The sequence below is a fragment of the Orcinus orca genome, chromosome 1 (assembly GCF_937001465.1).
Source record: "Orcinus orca chromosome 1, mOrcOrc1.1, whole genome shotgun sequence".
NCBI classification, from domain to species: Eukaryota; Metazoa; Chordata; class Mammalia; order Artiodactyla; family Delphinidae; genus Orcinus; species Orcinus orca.
Window position 1 is genome coordinate 200,109,038 of NC_064559.1, and position 23,567 is coordinate 200,132,604.

General features: G+C 56.5%; 1 protein-coding gene across 6 annotated transcripts in view; it reads right to left on the reverse strand.

Moving 5' to 3' along the window:
- Positions 1-23,567, reverse strand: part of CROCC (ciliary rootlet coiled-coil, rootletin) — a 48,618-nt gene that overhangs the window by 12,635 nt on the left and 12,416 nt on the right. For 5 of the 6 annotated variants that reach the window (XM_049707625.1, XM_033433064.2, XM_049707628.1 and 2 more), the window contains 22 exons: positions 23,386-23,469; positions 23,248-23,309; positions 22,998-23,163; positions 22,371-22,477; positions 19,180-19,416; positions 18,644-18,740; positions 17,900-17,983; positions 17,218-17,451; positions 16,410-16,609; positions 14,286-14,468; positions 12,271-12,415; positions 11,443-11,589; positions 10,839-11,069; positions 9,887-10,080; positions 9,502-9,629; positions 8,262-8,431; positions 6,216-6,395; positions 5,317-5,451; positions 4,780-4,923; positions 3,742-3,980; positions 3,107-3,266; positions 942-1,109 (listed from right to left, as the gene is read on the reverse strand). In XM_049707625.1, the coding sequence (XP_049563582.1) occupies positions 942-1,109; positions 3,107-3,266; positions 3,742-3,980; positions 4,780-4,923; positions 5,317-5,451; positions 6,216-6,395; positions 8,262-8,431; positions 9,502-9,629; positions 9,887-10,080; positions 10,839-11,069; positions 11,443-11,589; positions 12,271-12,415; positions 14,286-14,468; positions 16,410-16,609; positions 17,218-17,451; positions 17,900-17,983; positions 18,644-18,740; positions 19,180-19,416; positions 22,371-22,477; positions 22,998-23,163; positions 23,248-23,309; positions 23,386-23,469 (3,495 nt within the window). The remainder of the gene's footprint in view (positions 1-941; positions 1,110-3,106; positions 3,267-3,741; positions 3,981-4,779; positions 4,924-5,316; positions 5,452-6,215; positions 6,396-8,261; positions 8,432-9,501; positions 9,630-9,886; positions 10,081-10,838; positions 11,070-11,442; positions 11,590-12,270; positions 12,416-14,285; positions 14,469-16,409; positions 16,610-17,217; positions 17,452-17,899; positions 17,984-18,643; positions 18,741-19,179; positions 19,417-22,370; positions 22,478-22,997; positions 23,164-23,247; positions 23,310-23,385; positions 23,470-23,567) is intronic. The other variant, XM_033433065.2, reaches the window with a different exon arrangement.

A 23,567-nucleotide genomic window follows, 5' to 3' on the forward strand; every position in this document is an offset into this window, starting at 1 on the left:
GCTCACAGCTAATGCTTACATAGATAGGAATTATTAGTGCCAGGCACTAAGTACTTTCCCCTCAAAAAAATCAACTCTAATTACCACTATAAATCATCTCCATTTTACAGATGAGGAAACTGAGCACAGGGCAGTTATGTAACTTGCCGGAGGCCACACAGCTAGTAAACTGAGAGCTAGGATTCAAAGCCAGGCACCCTGGCTCCAGAGCCTTTTCTCTTAACCACTAGGCCACACTGCCTCTCGGTACACATAATTTATCAATAAATCCCACAATGAGGGGAGGTAGTAAAAAATTATTTACCAGTGAAGTGCATGGTCACATGCACACATACCCCTCTGGTTCCGAGAATGAGTCAACCTCTCACAGTCATCAGTTTCAATGGAAACCATCTATGGAACACCTCCTGGATGACAAGACCTACGCAAGGACCTGGTATACATCCCCTGCTGTGCTAGCCCCTATCCCGTGAATGCTCTAAAGCACAGAGAGGTTGAGTGATTTAGTCAAGGTCACACAGTAGATTCACTGCCAGAAAACACAGAGTGAAAAGAGTGTAGGCTTTGGAGTCTGACAGACCTGGGTGGCTGTGTGACCTTGAGTAGATCCCTTGACCTCTCTGAGCCCCAGTGTCTGGTTCCCTCTGTAAACTGGGGCTAATTATACCTACATCATGAGGCTGCTGGGAGAATCAAACAAGATTCTGTCTACAAAGCTCCCCCCACCCCCACTACACAGTTCTTGCAGTTGTTATTATTGTTATTATTATACCTGGGGAAGAATCTCAAGGAGTGGGGAACAGGGACCAGTCCTAGGCGTGATCTCTCAGAATGACTCCAGCATTGGAGTCCCCATTGCTTCTCACTGGAGAAGGCCCAGGGCCGCCTGGCTGCCTCTGAGGATCCTCCTCCTCCAGGCAGTCTGCCCACCATCTAGTTACCTCCTGCCGCACAGCCTCCAGGTTGGCTTCGCCCTTCAGCAGCTTCTGTCGGAGGCCCAGGGCCTCCCGTCTGCCCTCCTTTTCTGCCCTCTCGCCCAGTGCCACACGGCCCTGCAGCTCCACCAGCTCCCGGCCCAGCCTGGTGTTCTCACTGTCCAGCATCTTCATCTGTGAGAAAGAGTGGACACAGGCAGGACCTAGGACCCATTCTCAGCACCCACAGCCCCTTCTAGCCCAGGGTACTGGAGAGTGCCCGCAGGCTCAATGGCAGCCTTTTCAGCTCTGCCCCTATACCCTGCCCAGTCCAAACCGGGCACAGAGGGTATTTGGGACCCACTGCTCTAGGGACACATACATTGAACACCACCCCAATCCACTGGGAGCCTGCCCCTGATAACTCCACCCTGGTTGAGCCACGCCAGGCACCTGGGCACCAATGACCTCAATGTACCACCTAATCATAACTACCTATCGTGGAGAGTAGAGATAGGGCAGGGCAGGAACTCTGGGTCACTTTTCACCTCTACGATGATGCCTAACTTTTATGGAGTGTTTACCATGTGTCCAGCTCTGTTCTAAGCACTTTGCTCCTATTAACTCAATACGGGGTAAGTACTAACATTCTCCCTCTTTAACAGACATGAAGACGAAAGCGTAGAGAGGTGAAGAGACTTGCCCAAAGTCACACAGCTCATAAGCAGCAGACTGGGATTTGATCTCAGACAAGCAGAATCAAAGGGATGTTTCTAGGCCCCTATTTCCCCAGAGGAGCAGGTGGGGGGATGAGGCTTACTTACCCCACAGTGCTACAGCAAAGGGAATATGAAAACGTACTATAACACACAAAACACCCAGCAAGAGCCTGGCACACAGTTCCTTTCAGGGATTCCTAATGTTTCCTGGGACTTCAGCCCATTGGGAGGGGGCCCGGGTAGAGGGGTACATCGGTGGGAGGTGGAGGGGATTTGTTATTCAGGCTGCAATATCTCTGGGGAGGCAGGGCCTGGGTGCCAAAGGGGGCTGTTTCCTGTTCTGCCGGGTCTTCTAGGGCGGGAAAGCCTGAGCCCTTATTGTCCAGGGCAGTGCCCAGTATACAGCAGGCACTTGTTAAATGCTTGCTGTTATTGATGGGCTTGGAAATCATCTAGTTCAGGGCTCTGCAAACTGCAGGCCAAAATTCTGCAGGCCAAATCCCACCGGTCATCTGCTTCTGTAAGGGCTTGAGCTAAGGATGGTTTGTACATTTTTAAGTAGTTAAAAATGGCTCATTTTTACATGGTTGAAAGAAAAGCAAAAGAAGAACAATATTTCCAACACGTGAAAAGTATATAAAATTCAGGGGACTTCCCTGGTGGCACAGTGGTTAAGAATCCGCCTGCCAACGCAGGGGACACAGGTTCAAGCCGTGGTCCAGGAAGATCCCATATGCCACGGAACAACTAGGCCCGTGCGCCACAACTACTGAGCCTGCCCTCTAGAGCCCGCGAGCCACAACTACTGAGCCCACGTGCCACAACTACTGAAGCCCGCGCGCCTAGAGCCCGTGCTCCGCAACAAGAGAAGCCCGCGCACCGCAACGAAGAGTAGCCCCCCGCTCGCCGCGACTAGAGAAAGCCCGCACGCAGCAAAGAAGACCCAATGCAGCCTAAATAATTTTTTTAAATCATAAAAAAAGTATATAAAATTCAAATTTCAATGTCCATAAGCAAAGTTTTAATGGAACACACTCCACTCATGTAGGTACCGTCCAGACCTGCTTCCTCCCTACGATGGCAGAGTTGAGTGGCTGCAACAGAGACCGTACGGCCCATAAAGCTGGAAATATTTACTACTGGGCGCTTTACAAAAAAAGGTTGCCAGCTCCTGACCTAGTTCACGGGATCTGCACCTCTTGCTGTTCACAGATTCCTTTGAGAATTGGACAAGAGCCCCAGACCCAGTCTTTGGAGAAATGTGAGCGAGTGTGAACACAAATGTATCCACACACACACACACAAACACACGGTTTCAGGGTCTGAGGATTCCTCAAAGCCCACCCATTAATACCAAGGTTAGGTAACAAGCCTTGTTATAGTTCAAGGCCCTGGTTTTACCTATGAGGGACCTCGGCTCCCAAAAGGGGGTGCTGTGGCCCAGCGCACACAGTGACTGCCCAGGGGTGTTACCTGCCGCCGGAGCTCCTGCAGCTCCCTCCGAGCCTCCAGCCGTGAGCGCTCCACCTCCTGCAGCCCAGCCCGCAGCTCGCCAGCCTCCTTGCCCACAGCCGCCCGGGCCTCCTCCAGGAGCACGAGCTTCTGTTCCTTGTCCTCATTGGCAAGCTTCAGGCTGGAGGGGACAGAGGGCAGAGGTAGCCCCAGGTCCTGGAAGAGTAGGTGAGTGGCCCTACACAAAGGTCCCTTCCCCTGATTCCCGGAGTGGGTCTGGCAGGCTCTTGGCCTAGAGGTTCCCCCAGTGCTGCCTGCAAAGTGGCCCTCTCCTGAGCTGAGCCCTCCAGGGCTGGGGATCAGGCCCTCGGCTGAGAGAGGTGGACCAGCGACACACGCTAGTCTCCAGGGTGATGCCAGTGGGTGAGGTCAGAGTCTGGGCCCAACCCTGCCTGCAACCACTATTCCCCTTCCTTCAGGGAGGACAGTCACCTAAAACAAACCAAGTCCGGGCTTGGTTCGAGGGCAGAGACTCCCCATCTGCGCGATTTCCCCAGAACCATGGGGGGTGAAGTTAGTTCCTGGGATGACATTCAGTGCGAATGAAGGACGAGGCTTGGTGAAGGGCTGGGGGCTGGGCCCCCGTGTCACCCCACCTGATCCGCTCACTCTCCGCCTTCTTCACGGCCACCCGCAGCTCCTCGTTGGACCGCCGCAGGGCCTCGAGCTCCTTGGCCCCCTCGCTCAGGCTGCGCCGCAGCTCACCCGCCTCCTGGCGCTGGGCCTCACGGCTGTCCTGGCTCTCACGCAACTTGCGCTGGGCCTCCAGCAGCTCCCGCCGCAGCCCGTCGCGGGCATCCTCCAGCAGGTGCAGCTGGGTCCGAAGCTCTTCTGCCTGTGAGGACAGCGGGGGTCCACATACGGGGGTCGGGGCCCACTCAAGCTGGGTGGAAAGGAGCCCATCCCCGTCTCCCTGGCCACGGGGCACCTGCCCCATCCCTCTGCAGCGGCTTGGACTGCAGGTGTGAGTTATGATTTGGGGCAAAACATATTGGAGTCAGCGGTGCTCTGGCCTGAAATAAACATCAATCAAGATCATCCTGTGGGACTTCCCTGGTGGCACAGTGGTTAAGAATCCGCCTGCCAATTCAGGGGACACGGGTTCGAGCCCTGGGCCGGGTAGATCCCACACGCCGCAGAGCAACTGAGCCGGTGCGCCACAACTACTGAGCCTGCGCTCTTAGAGCCCACAAGCCACAACTAATGAGCCTGCATGCCACAACTACTGAAGCCCGCGCGCCTAGAGCCCGTGCTCCGCAACAAGAGAAGCCACTGCAATGAGAAGCCCGCGCACCGCAACAAAGAGCAGCCCCCGCTCACCGCAACTAGAGAAAGCCCGCATGCAGCAACGAAGACCCAACGCAGCCAAAAAACAAATAAATAAAATAAAATAAAATAAATAAAAAGATCATCCTGTGGATCAACCTCAAGAGGGCAGGGACGCCCAGCCCAGCCTCTCCGTGAGAGCCCAAGTCCCTCACGTACCCAGCATGTACTTAATAAACGCCTAACGCCTGCCGCCTGCTTCCTTTCATGCATTCCTTTGTCCTCGAACACACGCTTCTGGGTTCCCAGCGGCGTCTAGGCTGCACTGCCTAGGAGGAAGCGGGTGGGTGGACGGGCAGGCAGCTCACCTCACGCAGGCAGGACTCCCGCTGCCGGCCCAGGTCTCGGGCCTGTTCCTGCAGCCTCTTCACCTCCTGCGCATGGGCCGCGGCAGCCTCCTCAAGCTGGGCCCGCAGGTCCCGCAGCTCGGACGTCAGGGCATTCACGGTGCTCTAGGACACACGGGCTCCTGAGACTTGGCACTGCCGTGTCCTCCTCCCCCGCACTCCCAACCCGCACCGCCACTGATCCCAGCTGCGCCAACTGAACTGTCCATTTGCGGCTCTAGACACGGCCCCTCACGCTGGCCTGCCGGGCCCTCTACTGATCCCTTGACGCCTGGCAAGTGCTATGCACGTAGCCGGTCTCTCCCTCAGACTAGGGCATTCACAGGGCAGAGCCGTGCCACCTCCCTCCAATGGGGACTCCCAAGGAAGGGGGAAGCTCCGCCGACAGCTGGATGCCGCCCCCAGGGCAGAGCCACGTGTCCCCCTCGGGCAGTGCTGTGCCCCCCCGATCCCCAATCCCGGCTCCGATGGAGGCCCACCCGCCCCCGCCTGGCCTACCCGGTCCTGCTCCTGCCGGCTCTGAGCATCGCGCTTCTGTCGCTCCATCTCCAGGGAGATGGCGGCCAGGCTGTGCTGCGTCCCCATCAACTTCTCCGACAGCGCCGTCTTCTCGGACTCCTTCAGGGACAGGGCCTGGGCAGAGGCAGGGAGCAAAGGGCTCGGGGTGTTGGGTGGTCTTGGGCATGCTTGGGCCTTTCCCCCACGTTGGCCTCGGAAATGTGCCCACTGGGGGCTCGGGGACCTGACTGGGCCACCACAGGTGGAGCCAGGGCAGAGGTGCAGGCTCACCCCCTCAGCAGCCCCAGGAAAGGGTACAACAGCAGTAACAATAACCTGGACACAGATACAACTCGGACATCTCACATCCTGAAGCAGGGCCTTTCATGATTCCCATTTTACAGATGAGGCTACTGAGGCTCAAAGAGGTAAAGTGACTTGCCCAGGGTGATGCAGCAGGTGAGGAGAGGAGATGGACGCAGTCTGCCCTGTCTCCATTACATTATGGGAAAGTCAGGAGTTAGTTCTTTCTGAGGAGGGTCAGCTGCTGCATGTGGGCTTCGCAGGGACTGCTCAGAGGCGGTCATGGGGACGCCATGCCCAGCCTGGGGTGGGAGGAGGGATGGGAGAACGTGGGTCAGCTTTTCCGGAACAATGCTCACGGTGTCATGACTGCGGCTGCCACTCAGTAAGCTCCCACCACGTGCCGGGCCCGCTCGCTGGACAGGGGTCTCAGCGACGCTTCACAAACACCCCTTGAACTCCCCCATCCTGAAGGTGAGGAAACCGAGGCCCAGAAAAGGACTCCTAGCTCCTAGCTGCTGGGTGGCTGAGCGGGGACCAGCCCCAGAACAGGGGCCCCTCAGGCAGCAGCGGAGGCCACAGCAGGGCTCACGAACCTGCTGCTTCTCGCTCTCGGCCAGGAGGAGGCCCTCGTCGCGCTCCTGCTGCAGGGCGGCAATCTCCTCGCTCAGCTCTTCCTTCTCGGCCTCCAGCCGGGCCAGCAGTTCCTCCCGTTCCCGCTGCAGCTGACTCTGCAGCTGGGCCCGCTCTGCCTCCAGCTCCCGCCATGCCGCCTCCTGGGGGCCAGGCCCACGTGCGTGTGACCCACGAGGCTGGGCCCAGACAGCCCCTCGCCAACCTCGGGGCAGCAAGGGCCGTGGGGCAGGTAATCAGGGAACTACAAGGTGGGGTGGGTGATAATGAGGGCCGTGATGGGGACATGCCAGGAGCAGCAACGGCCTGGCCTTTGGGTGGGCGCGGGGAGGAGGGTGAGGGGTCAGAGAATGTTTCCTGGAGGAAACAAGCAGCCGTCAGTCAGGTAGAGAGAAAAGGAAAAGAACCCCAGGCCAGAGTACAGCCCCGGAGACGACTCGGAGGAAAGAGGAAACATGACGAACAGGGAAACTGTGATATTTAAGGTCACTGGAGCTTGGACTACAAGGAGGACATGGTGAAGGACGAGGCCAGAGCCACAGGCAGCAGCCAGGCCAGACCAGACCAGTGGGCTTTAGGGAGGGGTGACCTGATTTTCAGGACAGTTGAGACGGCAGAGCCTCAAGACACAGTGACAAGGAGCAATCTGAATTTTAGAATAGCGGGTTGCTCAGAGCTTGTGAAAGAGGGACCAGGATTGGGGGTTGGGGTAGAGGGGAGTTGGGTCAGCTGTGAGCAATAAGAGGGCATGGGTCTGGGGGTGGCAGAGTAGCTGCAGAGAAGAGTACAGGCATGGTGACATTAAGAGGCTGAGTCTGCTGGTGCAGCGAGAATGAGGGAAGGCACAGGAGAGTTTGGCTCCCTGGGGACTGGGTGGGTACAACCCACAGGCAGAGCCCACTTGGGGTCTGAGGGAGGTGCCTGGCCCCAGCACTAGTCCCTAACAGCTGTGTGAAAATAGTCTCTGCTTCAAATGCTCTGTCGCCACCTGCTGGAGAAGTGATTCTATCCACAAATCCAAAAAGATTACGTACAAGGTGAATGGCGCCCCCTGGTGTCGGGAGCCACAGCCTGAACCTCTGTCAGTAGCAGCCCAGTCCAAGATGAGGGACTCAGGTCCCCTGTCCAGAGGCCCACTCTGGAGAGTATCTCAGTACGATAGTAATAATGACAACCAGCAATTGTGGAGCATTTACAAAGCGCCAGTCTCTATGTTAAGCTCTTTGTAAGGATCATCTCACCTCATCCTCATAAATTATACTATCATTATCCCCACTGTTAAGATGGGGAAATGGGGGACTTCCCTGGTGGTCCAGTGGCTAAGACTCCGCGCTCCCAAGACAGGGGGCCCAGGTTCGATCCCTAGTCAGGGAACTAGATCCCACATGCCGCAACTAAAGATTCCACATGCTGCAACTAAAAAAAAAAAAGACCCCGCATGCGGCAACGAAGATCCCACATGCCGCAGCTAAAACCTGGTGCAGCCAAATAAATAAATAAATAAATAAATATTTTTTAAAAATGGGGAAATGAAGGCACAGAGACCTTAGGTAACATAACCAGCATTTGGCCAAGATCAGGTTGAAACCCAGGCAATGTAACTCCAGAGCCAGTGTTCTTAGGTACTTCTGTCTTTTGGTGACCTGGCCCCTCGCCTTTCTATGTGCTCTGGTCACCCGAGTGATCTTTCATATGCAAACTGTACTTCTTAGCAAATTAAAGTGCTTTCTGACTCTACATGAGATCAGCATTTTCCAAATATGGTCGTGGACCCCCTGCATCAGGATCACCAGGGCTGGACCAGATCGGGGCCTGGGAATCTGCATGTTTGATAAGGAGTGGTCCCCGATGGATCCTCCCAGCTGCCCCCAGAGCCCCTGAAACAGATGAAGTTCCATTTTACTGATGCAGAGTGAGAAGGATACTCGCCTGAGGTCACAGAGGAGACAGAGACAGTGGTTCAGAGCCCTCCCCCACCCCACCGCCTGTCCCAACCCAGCTGCCTGAACCTTCTCTCGCTGGAGTCGCTGTAAGTCCTCCTTGTGGACTGCCCGCTGCTCCCGCAGAGAGGCCTGGGCCTCCCGCTCAGCCTGCACCAACTTCTGGGCCATCAGTTCCTTGTCCAGAGCGACCTTCTCCTCTGTAGTTGTTATCTGCTGCCGCAAGCCCGCCAACTCCCCTGCACAGAAGGGATGGAAAGGAGAAACAAGCTCCCCTCCCAGTGGGCCAACAGACTCAGGCCAGGTGAGCTATGTGGGCAAAATCCCAGAGGGGAGAGGGCCCACCGGTATCTAGCTGAGTTCCCTTGAAGAACATTCTTGCCCTCTCTGGGCCTCTGTTTCCCCGTCAACTGCATGGGCCCAGTGGCCCTGTCCCCCTCCCTACCTACCTGGAGTGGCATCTAAAGGATGAAGTGACTGATGAGGAGGGCCCCCCACATGGAGAGGACAGCAAAAACATGAGAACCCCCATCACTGACTGAGTGCTTATCACGGGCAGGCACCTGGCTGAGCACAACACAGCTTCACATCACACCCACGTGGCTTATCCCCAATTTACAGATGAAGAAACAGAGGCTCAGAGGAGACAGGTAACCTCCCAAGGCTGCACAGCTTTCCATGAGGCATCACCTTTAATGACTGCCTGCCATAAGCATACTTGCTGGACTCTCGGCACTAATGAAAGTGACCAGGGGAGGGTGCACCCCACAGGGGACAATCTAAAAACTATCCTCGGGGTGGGAAGTCCACCAGAGACTGTCAGCATTTCCCTTCCCGGTTCTGTCTGGCTCACGTGGACGTGGACGGAAAACTTAATTTTCGCGGCCCAAGCAGGTGCTTAGTAAATGTTTGTTGAGCAAGAAAAACCTGTGAGTTCAGAGACTGGGCGGGAATGAGAGTCGTCAGAAAAGCAGCTGATGATGGCTCCGCGGAGACGCAGAACTCTCTAAGCGCCCTGATGATGACAGACAGCAGCCAGCGCTGGCTGCAGAGCCAGGCACTGTGCCAAGGCCATGCTTTTCTCACCTCATCCTGGCAAAGCCTCATCACCTCTAACTGTCAGATGAGGAACCCGTGGCCCAGAGAGGGAAGCGGCTGGCCTGGGACAGTGGCTGGATTGGAAGCCAGGTCAGCCACAACCCAAAGCCAGTGATCCCAGTTTCAGTGAGACCCCAGAACTCGACAGGTTACAGCTCCAGCTCCGGGCTGGAGCCCGGGGTTCCCCACCCCTCACCCCTGGCCTCCCTACCGGTCAGGGTCTCCTTGGCCAGCAGTAGGGCCTGCCCATCTGCTTCCAGCTGCTCCCGCCGGGCCTCGAGCTGCGCCAGCTGCCGCTGCACCTCAAACAGGCTGCTCTCCAGGGCTTCCTTCTCCAAGCTGCAGCACGTACGATCCCTGAGGCCCCGGGACCCAGCCTCCCGGGCCCCAGGACACTGTGAATCCCAGGGCGTGGCCAGCCATGGGCCAGGTGCCAGCCCACCTGCCCAGCCGTGCCCACGCTCCCCGGGGAAGCCTGAGCCCAGGCTGAGATGAGCCGGTGACCTGGCCCCTGAGGGCCCGTGCTGGACGTGGCTGGCCACGGGGTGGCTCCATCAGACCCCCCAGGGCGGGCTGGGCAGAGCTCAAGGCCTCACCGCAGGCGTGTGGCCTCCTCCGACAGGGTCCGGCCCTCACGCTCGGCTGCCGCCAGCTGCACCGCCAGGCCGGCCCGCTCCTTGGCCAGCGCCTCCTTCTCCCGGGCCGCCCGCTCCGACGCCTCCGTCTGCCGCTGCGTCTCCCGCCGAGCCTGCTCCAGCTCATGCTCCCGCCCGCTCAGCTGCCGGGAGAGCTGGCCCCACCCCGGTGCTGTGAGCACCAGCCCTGGAATCCCCCAGCCTGCTTATCGGGCATCACCCCGACCCTGGGCCCGACCCGGCCCTGGCAGGCAGGAGACCAGGTTCAAGCCCCGGTTGTACCCTGATGTGCTGTGTGAACCCGGACAAATCACAGCCTTCTCTGGACCTGCAGTGCACGCACATGCAAACATAAGGGTCGTCACTTAGTTTGGGTGGCAACCAAACACTTCCTGCACCCCAAAATGTCCAGAGAAGCTGAATGTATAAGAGAAAGCAAAGGAGAGCTGTGCTGCAGGCCTCAGAAAGGGAACCTAGAGCCTGGCTCCCTGCACCGCGTCGTCTGTTCCCTAGAGGCCCCTCCCAGGAAGCCAGGCCCTCCAGGACAGACATCCTAAGGTCCCTTCCAGCTATGATTTCCCAACAAGTCTAAGATTCCAATTCTAAAATTCTCTACCAATTATCATATCATTAGTCTTTACTGAGTGGTGATTCATTTCTATAAGTGCTTACACCCTTTACTCTTCAGAACAACACTTTGTGGTAAGAACTATTAGCCCCATGTTACAGGTGGGGCCACTGAGGCATGGGGAGGTCGGGTAACTTGCTCAAGGCCCCCAGCTGGCAGAGGTGGGGCTGGATTTCAGCCGGGAAGCAGGCTCCTGAGCCTGTGACGTCCCCCAGGACAGAATGCAAAAGGCCGGGAGCCTAGAACCCCTTCCCCACCTGCTCCCCAGACCCCACGTACACCCACCTGGGCCAGCTGCTCCTGCAGCCGGCAGCGCTCCTGGTGCAACTCTGGGAGCTGGCGCTCCAGGGCCCCCCGGGCCTGCTCTGCCGCCCGCAGGGAGCCCTGCAGGCCCTGCCGCTCCACCTCGTGCTCCAGCCGCAGCTGCTCCAGCAGCACCTGCCCCTCCTGCGCGGAGGCGGCCTCGCGCTCCACCTGCCGCTGCCGGCCCAGCAGGGCTGCCTTTTCCTCTTCGAGCTGTGGGGGCCAGGCGGAGGCGAGTGACCAGATCAGCCCAGGCCCTCATGGTCCGAAGAGGTCCCACCCGGGACCAAGGATGCCTTCTCCACCCACCTATTACAGCCAGCGCGTGGGAGGCTCCCGGGGGTAAGGGGCGGTGCCCTAGGGTATGTGGACACTGGGGAGGAGCAGAAGGAAGGGCCCATGGAGCTTCTTTCCTCTCAGACCATGAGAGAGAAGACAGACAGACAGAAGGAGTCAGAGACAGAACAACAAGACAGAGGGACAGAGGTGTACAGGGAGATGTCGGGGCCTGGGGATGCCTCAGCGGGGTCTCTGAGCGAGGAGGACAGGTGGGCGAGGCAGGAGGGCCTGCTGGCACACAACATACCTGAGCGACAAGGCGGTTCAGACCCAGCTTGTCCTGGGCAAGACTCTCGTTCAGGGCACTCAGCTTGGATAAGGAGTCCCGCAGAGAGGCCTCCTCGGCCCTCAGCTTGGTCATGGAGAGCTCAAGTTCCACGCGGCCAGCCTCAGCCTGCAGGGTCGGGACCAGGGCGGCCAGAGACGGTCAGGCGGGGAGAGATGGAGAGAGATGGGAAAAGACGTGCAGAGACATGGAAAGATAAGGAGAGATGGGGAGAAAGGCAGAGAGATGGGAGAGGCAGGAGGTAGGGAGGTGACGAGAAGAGGCACGGAGAGACAGGGCCCCCAGAGACAGGGCAGGGGACACGAGGAGGGAGATAGAACATGAGAACACGAGACAGAAACAAAATCCCTGCAGACGCCCTGCTGCCCACGCTGCTGCGCACCCAGAGCCGTGCAAGGACCAATGAAGCTGGCTCCCACTGTGGGGCGCGGCCAGAGGTCAAAGGGCACCCCAGAGTGGGGTCTAGGGTGGCCTTGCTCAGGGCCCAGACCACAGACAGCAGGGCAGGCACCGACCAAGATCTGTGCCCCCAACCCTCACAGACCCCAGGACCTGTGTCCAGAGATGGGACTGGATGACCTGAGCTGCAGGCCCTGCCCCAGAAGCATCTGGAAAAGCAGGGATATGACCAGTCCTAAAGGTCAGTTCACTTATGGCTGGGATCAGAGATCAGTGTGTGGCCAGGGTCAGAGGTGAGCCTGAAATAGGGGTCAGTCTGCGCCCAGAGTGAGAAGGCCTGGGGCCTAGGGTAGAGGTGGGTTTGTGGCGGTGTGGCAAACGGGGACCCACCTTGGTCAGCGCCTCGGCCACCTCGGCCTTCTCAGCCTGCAGCATGTCCCGCTGAAGCGTGGTACAGCTCAGCGCCTCCCTCACCTCCACCAGCTCCTTCGCCAGCCCTGAGCGCTTCACTTCCAGCTGCTCTAGTTGTCTATGGCTGTGGGACAGAGGGTGGGGGGGTGCCCCAGTCACTCCCCTACCCTGAGTCTCCCATGGCCAGACATGCTGGAGCAGCCAGGGGCCAGGCCCAAGGCAGGAGCCTCATCCACAAGGACAGCCAAGCCCACTGTTGGGCCTCAGTTTTCACATCTGCAAAATGGGGTAACGCTCGCCTCATAACGTTGTGAAAAGGATATGTGTCCTGGGACTTCCCTGGTGGCACAGTGGTTAAGAATCTGCCTGCCGGGCTTCCCTCGTGGCGCAGTGGTTGAGAGTCCGCCTGCCGATGCAGGGGACACGGGTTCATGCCCCGGTCTGGGAAGATCCCATATGCCGCAGAGCAGCTGGGCCCGTGAGCCATGTCCGCTGAGCCTGCGCATCCGGAGCCTGTGCTCCGCAACGGGAGAGGCCACAACAGTGAGAGGCCCGCGCACCACAAAAAAAAAAAAAAAATCTGCCTGCCAATGCAGGGGACACGAGTTCGACCCCTGGTCCGGGAAGATCCCTCATGTCACAGAGCAACTAAGCCCGCGAGCCACAACTACTGAGCCCATGCATCGCAACTACTGAAGCCCGTGTGCTCTAGGGCCCGCGTGCCGCAACTACTGAGACCGTGTGCTGCAACTACTGAAGCCCACGCACCTAGAGCCCGTGCTCTGTAACAAGAGAAGCCACCACAATGAGAAGCCCACGCACCACAACGAAGAGTAGCCCCCGCTCGCCGCAACTAGAGAAAGCCCGCCCACAGCAACGAAGACCCAACGCAGCCAAAAATAAATAAAATTAAAAAAAAAAAAAAAAAAAAAGGATATGTGTCCTTATTGTACCTGACATATCTCTCCAAGGGCCTTCGGAAACAAGGATAATATCCACCGCCACAATGTACTAAACATCACTGTTACTAATGCTTCACAGAAGTAAATAGTGAAGTGGTTAAGAGATTAACTCTGAAGCCCCAATGACTGAGTTCACATCCTGGCTCTTCCACTAACTAGCTGTGTGACCTTGGGCAAGTTACATAACCTCTCTGTGCCTCAGTTTCGCCATCCATCTCATCCAAATGGAGATAATAATAGCTCCTGCATCACAGAGTTATCATGAAGGTTAAATAAGAGAATCTAAGTGCTTAAAATGGTGCCTGGGGCTTCCCTGGTGGCACAGTGGTTGAGAGTCCGCCTGCCGATGCAGGGGACGCGGGTTCGTGCCCCAGTCCACGAGGATCCCACATGCCACGGGGCGGCTGGGCCCGTGAGCCATGGCCGCTGAGCCTGCGCGTCTGGAGCCTGTGCTCCACAACAGGAGAGGCCACAGCAGTGAGAGGCCCGTGTACCGCAAAAAAAAAAAAAAAAAAAAAAAAGGTGCCTGGTACTTAGTAATATAAGTACTGATGTTATGATTATAACTTTAAATTATTAATGTTATATTAATATTAGTGTTAATTAACTTAATTAACAATAATACTAATGCTATATAGTTAATATAACTACTGTTATATTGGGTTTTTTTGTTTTTAGGCTGTGCTGCAAGGCATGTGGGATCTTAGCTCCCCAACCAGGGATCGAACCCACGCCCCCTGCAGTAGAAGCGCGGAGCCTTAACCACTGGACCGCCAGGGAAGTCCAGCTGTTATCATCATCCACACTCTACCTCCTACCAGTTCTCTGATCTCAGGTAAATGACTAAACCTCCCTGAATCTCAGTTTCCTGAAATGGGTCTGGTGAGAAGACCCTATAGCAGAGGGGTGCCATGAGGCTCCTCGAGACGGTAGAAGGCCCAAGACACAGTCAGTACTCCCTAGCCCCCAGGGACAGTCGGGAGCCCCATGGCCCATCCAAGCGGCCCTGGCAGGGAGCCAGAAGCCACTCACCTGCGCTCGAGCTCCCTGCGTGTCCGTGCACTGTCCTGTGCTGCGTCCTCCCGCTCTTCCTCCAGCTGCTCCCGCTGGCGCCGCAGCTCCTCCTGGGCTGCATGCAGCTTCTCCCGCTCCTGCGGTAGCTCCTCAGCCTGCTGCTGGGCCACCTGCAGGCTGTGGGCTAGGCTGTCCTTCTCCCTGCAGGACAAGGGGAGGGGGAGCTGAAGGGGATGCAGAGGCCACTCCCACCGGGGAAGACGGCCGTGCTGCTGTCCTAGCCAGGAGCCACATCCTCCCATCCTCCGAGGCCCCAGCCTCTAGAAAGCCTTCCTGCCCCTAAGCATGGCCCACTCATTTCATCCACGTCTCCCTGGAGCTGACTTCCCAGCATAGGGCACTCAGCTTTCCTTCTACCCCAACCAGCCCACTTGGAGGCCCAGTGGAATGGATGGAGGCACTGGCGTTATCTCCAACTACCCCACCAGGTAAAGATGCCAGGCTAGGTTCCTGAGACATGTGGGCAATTTTGCTGCCAGCTCTGCTAGTCCACGTGACCAGGAAATGCCCCTACAGCACCCTATGCCCCTCAATTCTGGGAGGCTCAATAGAGCTGGGTCTGTCCAGATCCCACAACTGCCTGCTGCCCAGGCCAGCAACACATGGTAGCCAGGGCAGGGGAGGGAGGAGGCTCCTTCCAAGGCAGGGGTTTCTAGCTCAGGCTTAGGGCTGATCGCTATCATATCCTCCACTGCCGCCCCCCTGCGCTCAAAGTGGCAACCTGTAAATACTGATATATTAGATACGAAGGCTGGCAGTAAGTGGGAAAAAATATTCGACATGGGCTTCCCTGGTGGTGCAGTGGTTAAGAATCCACCTGCCAATGCAGGGGACACGGGTTCGAGCCCTGGTCCAGGAAGATCCCACGTGCCTCGGAGCAACTAAGCCCGTGTGCCACAACTACTGAAGCCTGTGCACCTAGAGCCCATGCGCCGCAACAAGCTACCGCAATGAGAAGCCCACGTACCACAACGAAGACCCAATGCAGCCAAAAATAAATAAATGAGTAAATAAAATTATCAAAAAAAAAGGGTGGGGGTCAAACTCTGTCCAAGTTTAAAAAAAAAAAAACATTTGACATGAAATTAAGAAAAATAGTAGAAGGCAAAATGAGGTGTTCAGGCTTCCCTGGTGGCACAGTGGCTGAGAGTCTGCCTGCTGATGCAGGGGACATGGGTTCGTCCCCAGTCCTGGAAGATCCCACATGCCGCGGAGCGGCTGGGCCCGTGAGCCATGGCCGCTGAGCCTGCGCGTCCAGAGCCTGTGCTCCGCAACGGGAGAGGCCACAACAGTGAGAGGCCCACATACCACAAAAAAAAAAAAAAAATGAGGTGTTCGCTGCGAATCCAACTACATAAAAAGCCCCTTTCCTTCCAAGGCATGGGAAGCACTGGTTTTGCTGTCAGATGGACCTGAATCCTAATTCCTACCCCAGCCACGTCACTGTGTGACCTTGGACAAGTCTCTCAACCTCAGGACAGTAACAGTTGTGAACTGCATGAGTTTGATGGGAAGACTAACTGAGATAATACACAGGAAGCACTTGGCAATAAGCCTAGCACATAGTAGGTATACTGGAAAGGTTTGCAAACTGACTTCCAGGAAACACAACCGGAAGCAAAGCCAGTGCATTAACAGGGGTTAGGATGAGAGGGGAAGCTGTGAGGAGGTCCCATCTTTTTATTTCCCCTCAATTTTTCAAACTTTTTATTACGTGGTTACATTTACAAAGAGAAAAACCAAAAAACAAGCACCCAAATAATCAAAACAACCAGGCAGCTAAGAGTGGATAATTTCTTGTCTCCAAAATCTCCGAGAGACAGAGTCGAGAATAACAGTATCAATATGGCTCTTGGAGATGATGGAAATGTTTTACAGTCATATGTCCTACTTGTTAGCACTTGAAATGTGGCTAATGCAAACATTTACATTTGTAAATGTTTACTTAATTTACATTTGAACAGACACATGCGGCTAGTTATGACCATATTAGTGCAAATCCGCATGTTCACAGGCTCTGGCTCGTGTTAGGCCCAGACGCTGACTTATTCTCTGGGCTCCCCGCCTCTGACCTCCCCGCACCTGTTCAGGAGGTCGACAGCACTGCGCAGGCGCTGGGCCTCGCGCTGTGCATCCTCCTGGGCCTGGGTGGCCCCGTCGGTCTTATCCCGAAGACGCTGCAGCTGTTCCTCAAGGGCACGGCGCTCCAACTCACTGTCACTAAGCTGCTTCCGCAGGGTGCCCAGGAGGTCCTGGCTGGCCTCATAGCGCCCCCGCATGTCCTGTGGCATATGGGAACCACTGAGTGTAGGGGAGCCCTGTGAAGCACCCTCCCCGCTCTCCGCACGATGCACACCAGCCTACGCTGCGGCCTAGGCCTGGGTCCAGGCCTGGGGCAGAAGAGTGGAGCTACGCCCCCAGACTCAGTTTCCACTCCCCTGCATCGTGCCCTCACCAGCCTTCTGAGACCTCTGCAAGGCCTCTGAGCCTCCATCTCCCTGGGGTCCCAGGCAACCTAAGTCCCCAGGACACCAGACAAACCGCCAAGCACACTCCTTCCCCTCCCCCACTTCTGACGCCACCCCCCTCCAAACACACACCAAGGCTCTCTGGCTCTGTGTGGGAACCCCATCTCCCTTCCTATACCAGGCCTCTTACTCCACCCCGGGCTCCGCCCCCAGCTTCTCAAGCCCCTCCCACTCTAGACTCAGATTCCTCCAGTGCTCTCAGCCACCTCCATGGGTCCTGACTCAGTTGCCATTTCTCAAGGCTCTGACTCTAGCCTGAATGCTCAGGCTCCTCCCCTAAGACCCCGGCTCCGATCAAGGTTGCCCAAGCCCCTCCCCGCTGGACTCGAGCTCCGCCCCAGGACACTCAGGCCCCTTCTTACCTGGACCTGCAGCTGACGCTTGTGCAGAGCGGAGTGAATCAGGGCTAATGTGGAGGAGTCCGAGCAGGCAGGGGATGGGCCTCGGCGGGGGGAACGGCCACGGCCGGGCGAGGAGCGCCTCGGTGGGGACGGGGTCCGGGCCCCCGAGAGCCCCCGCAGGCTGCCGTCCGATGCAGCCGCTGTACGCTCAGAGCCACTTAACTGGACGCCGCTCTCCATGTCTGACAGGACGGCCTGAGGGTGGGTTAGGGAGGCAGAAGGAGAAGGGGAGCTGCGGGGTTAGTTGGGCAAAGAAGCCTCGGGAGGCAGTGGGGCCAGCAGGGTCCTCATGTCTAGCTTCATCCCTAACCCTGCAGCACTTTCTCACCTCTGCTAGCTCACAGCCCTCAGCCCACCAGGTAAGGCCTCCCATTTACTGGGAAGACATGATTCAGCGTTTCTCACAGATGGGCAGGGAACATGCAGTGCCTCCTCTCCAACGGGGAACTCCCCCGGGGTGGGGAGCAGGGGGTGGCAGATTTTGGGCGGAGCTAGCAGGGGTGTTAAACAGCAGCCTAGGTTTCCAGGGCCCCCAACCACTTGCAGTTCAGCTGAAGGCCACCAGGGGTCGTGGTGGCCCAGGACTACCTGGCCTTGCCCTGCCCAGGGTTCCCACCCCTTCTGGCTTCTCCCGGCTCCGAACCTGTGCCAGGTCCCTCAGGGTCTGCTGCAGCCCCTCTCCATCCTCCGTCTCCAGGGCCGCCTGCTCCTGGAGCCGCAGGGATTCCTAGAGTGGTGTTGGGGAGACAGGCAAAGAGGGGTCACGGTCTCTGCCCTAGTCAGAAACCCCACCTTCGTCTCCCTCACGGGACTACCACCAATCAGTTGGCCTCGAAGGCCATGCCCAGGGGCCAGCAGCTCGGTAGACCCCACAGCGGCCCCAGTTTCCTCACTGAACAGACCAGGCCCAGAGAGGTGTGGTGTCCTGCCCCAAGTCACACAGCCTATTGGAGGAGAGCTGGACGTAGAACCCAGGCCAGACCCCACACAGAAGGATGACCAACCCAGGCAGTACCCTTGAGAGGGGTCCCTCTGGTGGGGAGGCAGCTGAGTTCCAAAAGAAAGAGCCCTGGGCTAGCAGGGTACAGGCATGAGTTCAAGTCCTGACTCCCCAGCTTAATGGCTCTGAGACTCTGGACAAGTATTTCCCCTTGGGCCTCAGGTTCCTCATCTGTATAATGGGGTTCATGCTACAGAACTGCTGAGAGGATGAAATGGGATAAAGGAGATGAATGTGCTTATCACTAAAGCTGGCACATACTAGGTGCTCAATTAGTGAGGGGTGAAACTGAGTCTGAGTGGGATGCTTGGGGTTGGCCCAAGCTACCCAGCCCTCAGCCTGTGTCCATGGATCTGGTCGGTCCCCCCGCCCTGCCCTGCATCTCACCAGGGCCTCAAGCTTCTCAGTGAGGGCCTTGTTGAGCCGATCCTTTTCCAGATTCTGGTGCTGAAGGCGCTCGATTGTCAGGGCCAGCTCAGTCACTCTGGAGGTAAGGGAGCAACACAGGTGAATGGGAGACCCACCCAGCTTCTCCTCAAACCCACCAGCTCTGTGTCCTTCATGCTTCCCCAAACCTGAGGCAGGGACCCTAGGATTCGCCTCCCTTGCCGTGTGACCTGAAGTCACTCTCCTTTCTCATCTCTAAATGAGAATGAGGTGGCCACCCACTTTATCTCACGGGAAAACCCCTTGGGACTAGTCTAGGTCTCAGGAGCAGAGGCTGAGCTGTTTGTGATGTGCCCTGGGCAAGAGCCCTATGAACCTCCGTCTCCCCCTCTGCCAAACGGGGTGCCTGGGGAGACTGGCTGAACTCACACAGGGGAAGGGCCCATCCCTGTTGAACAGACGCCCCCTCCTCCCTGTATCTCTGGGCGTACACTCTGTGGGGAGGTCTGCCTTGCGTGGTGCCTCTGGGCGCCCACCTGGCACTGAGGTCGGCTTTGTCCAGGTTGCTCTGCACCTGCAGCTGGGCCAGGTCCTTCTCCTGGAGCACCTTGTCCCGCAGCTGCTCCTCCAGCTGGGCCTGCAGCAGGGCCTGCTTCTCCAGGGATGCCTCGGCCCGGCTCTCGGCCAGCCGCAGGCCTGCGCTCAGCCCCAGGCTCGCCTCCTGGATGGCTCGTGAGGTCCGGGCCAGCTCCCCTCCCAGCTGCAGCAGGTCCCTGGTGTAGAGAACACAGGATGGGGACGGGATGCGGGGGAGGGCTCCCAAGTGTAAATTAAAACTACAGTGGGATGCCATTTGTCGCTATCAGACTGGGGACAAAAAGTCACATAATGCAGTGTAGGTGAGGCTGCGGGGAAACAGGCTCTCCCTACACTCCTGGTGGGAGGCTGAGTGTAACCACACAGAGGGCAATTAGAAGAACTCTGAAAATTATAAATGGATAGGTTCTAGGACCCACTGACTCCATCGCTCAGAATTTATCCTACAGATATGCCCCAGAGCAAGGAAAATGACCTGTGTATAAGGGGATCTCCACTGCAGCCTTGCTCATGTAAGAAATACTGGTGGCAACCTAAATATCTATCGAAAGGGAGCTGCTATCGTCTTTTCTTTTTTCTTTTGGCCACCACGTGGCTTGCAGGATCTCAGTTCCCAGACCAGGAATTGAACGCGGGCCTCAGCAGTGAAAGCCTGGAATCCTAACCACTAGGCCACCAGGTAACTCGGCAGGGAGCTGCTATTAAAAACATCATGATACATCCCTTCAATGGAATACTCTGGAGCCAAGAAAAATGAATGGGGAAGCTCTTTAGAGCCTGATGTGGAACCAATTCCCAGCTATAACTATTGGGTGAACAAAGCATCTTCAAGAACTGCAAAAAGGGAACTCCCTGGTGGTTCAGTGGTTAGGACTCTGCGCTTCCAATGCAGGGAGCATGGGTTCAGTCCCTGGTTGGGGAACTCCCACAAGCTGTGCGGTGTGCCCGAAAAAAAAAAAAAACTGCAAAGATGAAATTCTCCCAAGAGTGTATAAAAGAAAAGTGGGGGCTGGGGGGGAAACGTACAATCTGCTGTATTTGCTTGTATCAAATGAGCCTGAGGGCTTCCCTGGTGGCGCAGTGGTTGAGAGTCCGCCTGCCGATGCAGGGGACACGGGTTCATGCCCCGGTCCGGGAAGATCCCACGTGCCGCGGAGCGGCTGGGCCCGTAAGCCATGGCCACCGAGCCTGCGCGTCTGGAGCCTGCACTCCGCAACGGGAGAGGCCACAACAGTGAGAGGCCCTCGTACCGCAAAAAAAAAAAAAAAAAATGAGCCTGAGTGTCTGGGTCAGAGGCAGCAGGAAGAGTTGAGTTTTCACCATACACCCTTTTGAAATTTGAACCTTGTGCATGTGTGAGTTATTCAAAAGCAAGATGTTAACATTTTAAATGCTAATTTAAAATTAGGTATTTTAAATATATCAAATAGGTTAAATCCTCCCCTTTCCTGAATGAACTGTACCACTGGGTACCTAACGGTAAGAAGAGGAAGTGCCTTATTATAGAAGAATTCCAGTTAATACATGAAGAAGTGACAGAATGAGACAATCATGATTCTGCAGCCTCTGACGAATGTCTGGACCTTGGCATTGAGCGTCAAGGGCTGCTAACGCACAGACAGAGGCTCCTGATGGCAGAGTACACACGGCGCTTATGAAGAAGTCTTGTCAAAACAAAACACAACAACCCGAACCTGAATCTGATCAAGCCTTAAATCCAAGATCCAATTTACAGGGCACAACCCTGTTAAAGGTGTTAAAGGACACCACAGAATCCAGACTGTGGGAATCCCTAAGGACGACTGTCCCGGTTTCCTGAACAAATAAAAGAGACTTAGAAGACAAATCAGCCAATCACACTTTGTGAACATCTATGGATCCTGATTCAAACAATTTTAAAGACAAAAAGTGAAGAAACACCATCAGTGACACTGATGAGTCAGCTGGAAATTTGGATACTGAGAGAATAGTAGATGATCTCAACAAAAGATCATCGCTCAAACAAATGTTTAAGGCACAAAAGGAAACAAACTGGTCGGCCTGCCTCTAGGCTCTCCCCTCTGCAGCCTCACCTGCCCAAAGACCAAGCAGGACCAAGTCCCCTGTGGCAGGAGGCCTTTGAGGCTCTTTTCCAACCTGACCTCCTTTCACTTGCCTTTTGCTTCAACCCCACTGGCTGCCATTTTCTCGCACCTCCAAGCCTTTGCTTCTGCTGCTCTGCCTGGGGCGTCCTCAGCTCTGCCAGTTAAAACCCCGCCCATCCCTTGGGGTCAGAGCAAATTCCACCTCCTCAATGAAGCATTTTTCTGACCTCTCCACCCCTCCCAGTTTTCTGAGCATCCAGGACATCCTTTCTGTTCCACTCTCACGTCTCTAACCACTCACTTCCTCAGTCTAGAGGTTGCAAGTTCCTTTTTTAAAAAATTTAATTTAATTTAATTTAATTTTTGGCCACACCACACGGCTTGTGGGATCTTAGTTCCCCGACCAGGGATTGAACCCCGGCCCTTGGCAGTGAAAGTGTGGAGTCCTAACCACTGGACCGCCAGGGAATTCCCTAGAGGTTGCGAGGTCCTTGTTAGCAGAAGCTGAATATCATAGTAGATTAAAAGCAGGAACTGCAAATCCTGATTCAGCCACTTACTTACTGCTGTGTGACCTTGGGAAGGTCACTCTACCTCTCTGAGCCTCAGTGTCCTCATCTGTAAAATGGGGATCATTCCAGTTCCTACCTCATAGGGACACTGTGGATATGAGATGAAATAAAATGTACAAAGAGCCTAGCTCAGAGCAAACACCTAGTAAACCTTTACTATTTACTGGTAATGACTAGGAAACAGTAAATTTAGTAAATACCAAATAGTATTTAGTATTTAGCCTTAGTCATTTGGTCATAAATAGCCAATTTAGCAAGTACATTAAGTAAATACTAAGTGACCGCCATGATCTTGGTAAGAGTTAATTATTACTAGTTGCCTCTGCATCTCCGTAGGGCCTGGCACACGGTAGGTGTTTTGGGTCGGACCGAAGTTCAACTGAGTTGAGTTGAATTCAGTGTGCAAAGCAGGGTTGTCTCCCGGCTGCTGCAGCGTCTCCCCGAGCCGCCCCTCCGCCGGCCAGGCCTCCTCACCTCTCGGTGGACATCTTCACCTCGCTGAGCAGCCGTCGGGCCCCCACAGCCTGCCTCCACAGGAGAAGCAGGCGGCTGTGCTCCTGGCTGAAGTAGGCGTTGAAAGACTGGAGGGTAGAGGGGCTGAGTGAGGGGCTGGAGCGGGGGCTGGCCCACTTCCTGCCCCACCTCTGACCACCCCGGAGGCTCCCAGGGGGCCGGCTCTGGGCCCGCATACAGGGCTGTGCCAGAGCTGTATGGTCACCAGCTCAAGCCTCCCGCTGGCTCGGGGAGCTGGATTTCAAAGCCTCCACGGACTGCAAGCAGCAGTGAGGGAGGGCAGAAAGCGCTGGGGACCGAGGTTTGCATCCCAGCTGCCAGCCAGCTGCATGACTGGGCAGCTATCCAACCTCTCTTTAGAAGGAGGATGATGACACTTTCCACATATGGTTACCATGAGGAACAGAGGAGAAATCGCCTGCCTGGCACTGGCACGTGGTATGTGCTAATCAAGGCTATTATTATGACAACCATTTACCTCTACTAAAGGGCTCACCTGACCAGCAGGGCCCTCCCTCCCCCTCCCCCTCCCTCCCCCTCCCCCGCCCCCATAGGCTGTTCCCCTCGGGTCAGCTCCCCGGTGCCCACCTCTCCCTCGCGCCTCCACGCTGCCTCCCGCTGCTCCAGCTCCTGGCGGCTGCGTGTCCAGTCACTGGTCACCTTGCGTATGTCCTCACTCAGAGCCTGGTTGGCCGAGTTCGCCTGGTCCAGCTGCTCTCGGAGCATAGAGTTCACCTGGGCCAGGCTGGCGCTTCTGGGTGGGGGAAAAGGGACCAGTGGGTGCGTGGCCAGAGAGGACAGCCCTGCCAGCCACGTGCTATCCCCCGCTGTGTCCCACCTCTGCTGTTCCTCCTCCAGGCGGATGAGGGCGCTCTCTAGGTCATGGCTGTGCTCTGTGGCCTAGGTGGGAGAAGCGGGGGCATTAGGCTGGGCAACATGGAGGGAAGCGTCTGCCCTGCCACAGCCCGGCACCCACCCTCAGCCGCTGCTGCCCCAGCTCCGCAGCTCTCTCCAGCAGCTGCTGCTCCAGCTCCGAGGTCTTCTTCTTGTACTGGAGGATCTGGGGATGGGTGGAGAGTGGCCGGTCAGCCCCAGGGGGCATGGGGGCCGGGCCAAGTGAGCGCAAGGGTGGGCAGGAGCAGGAGTGGGTGGCCCTGA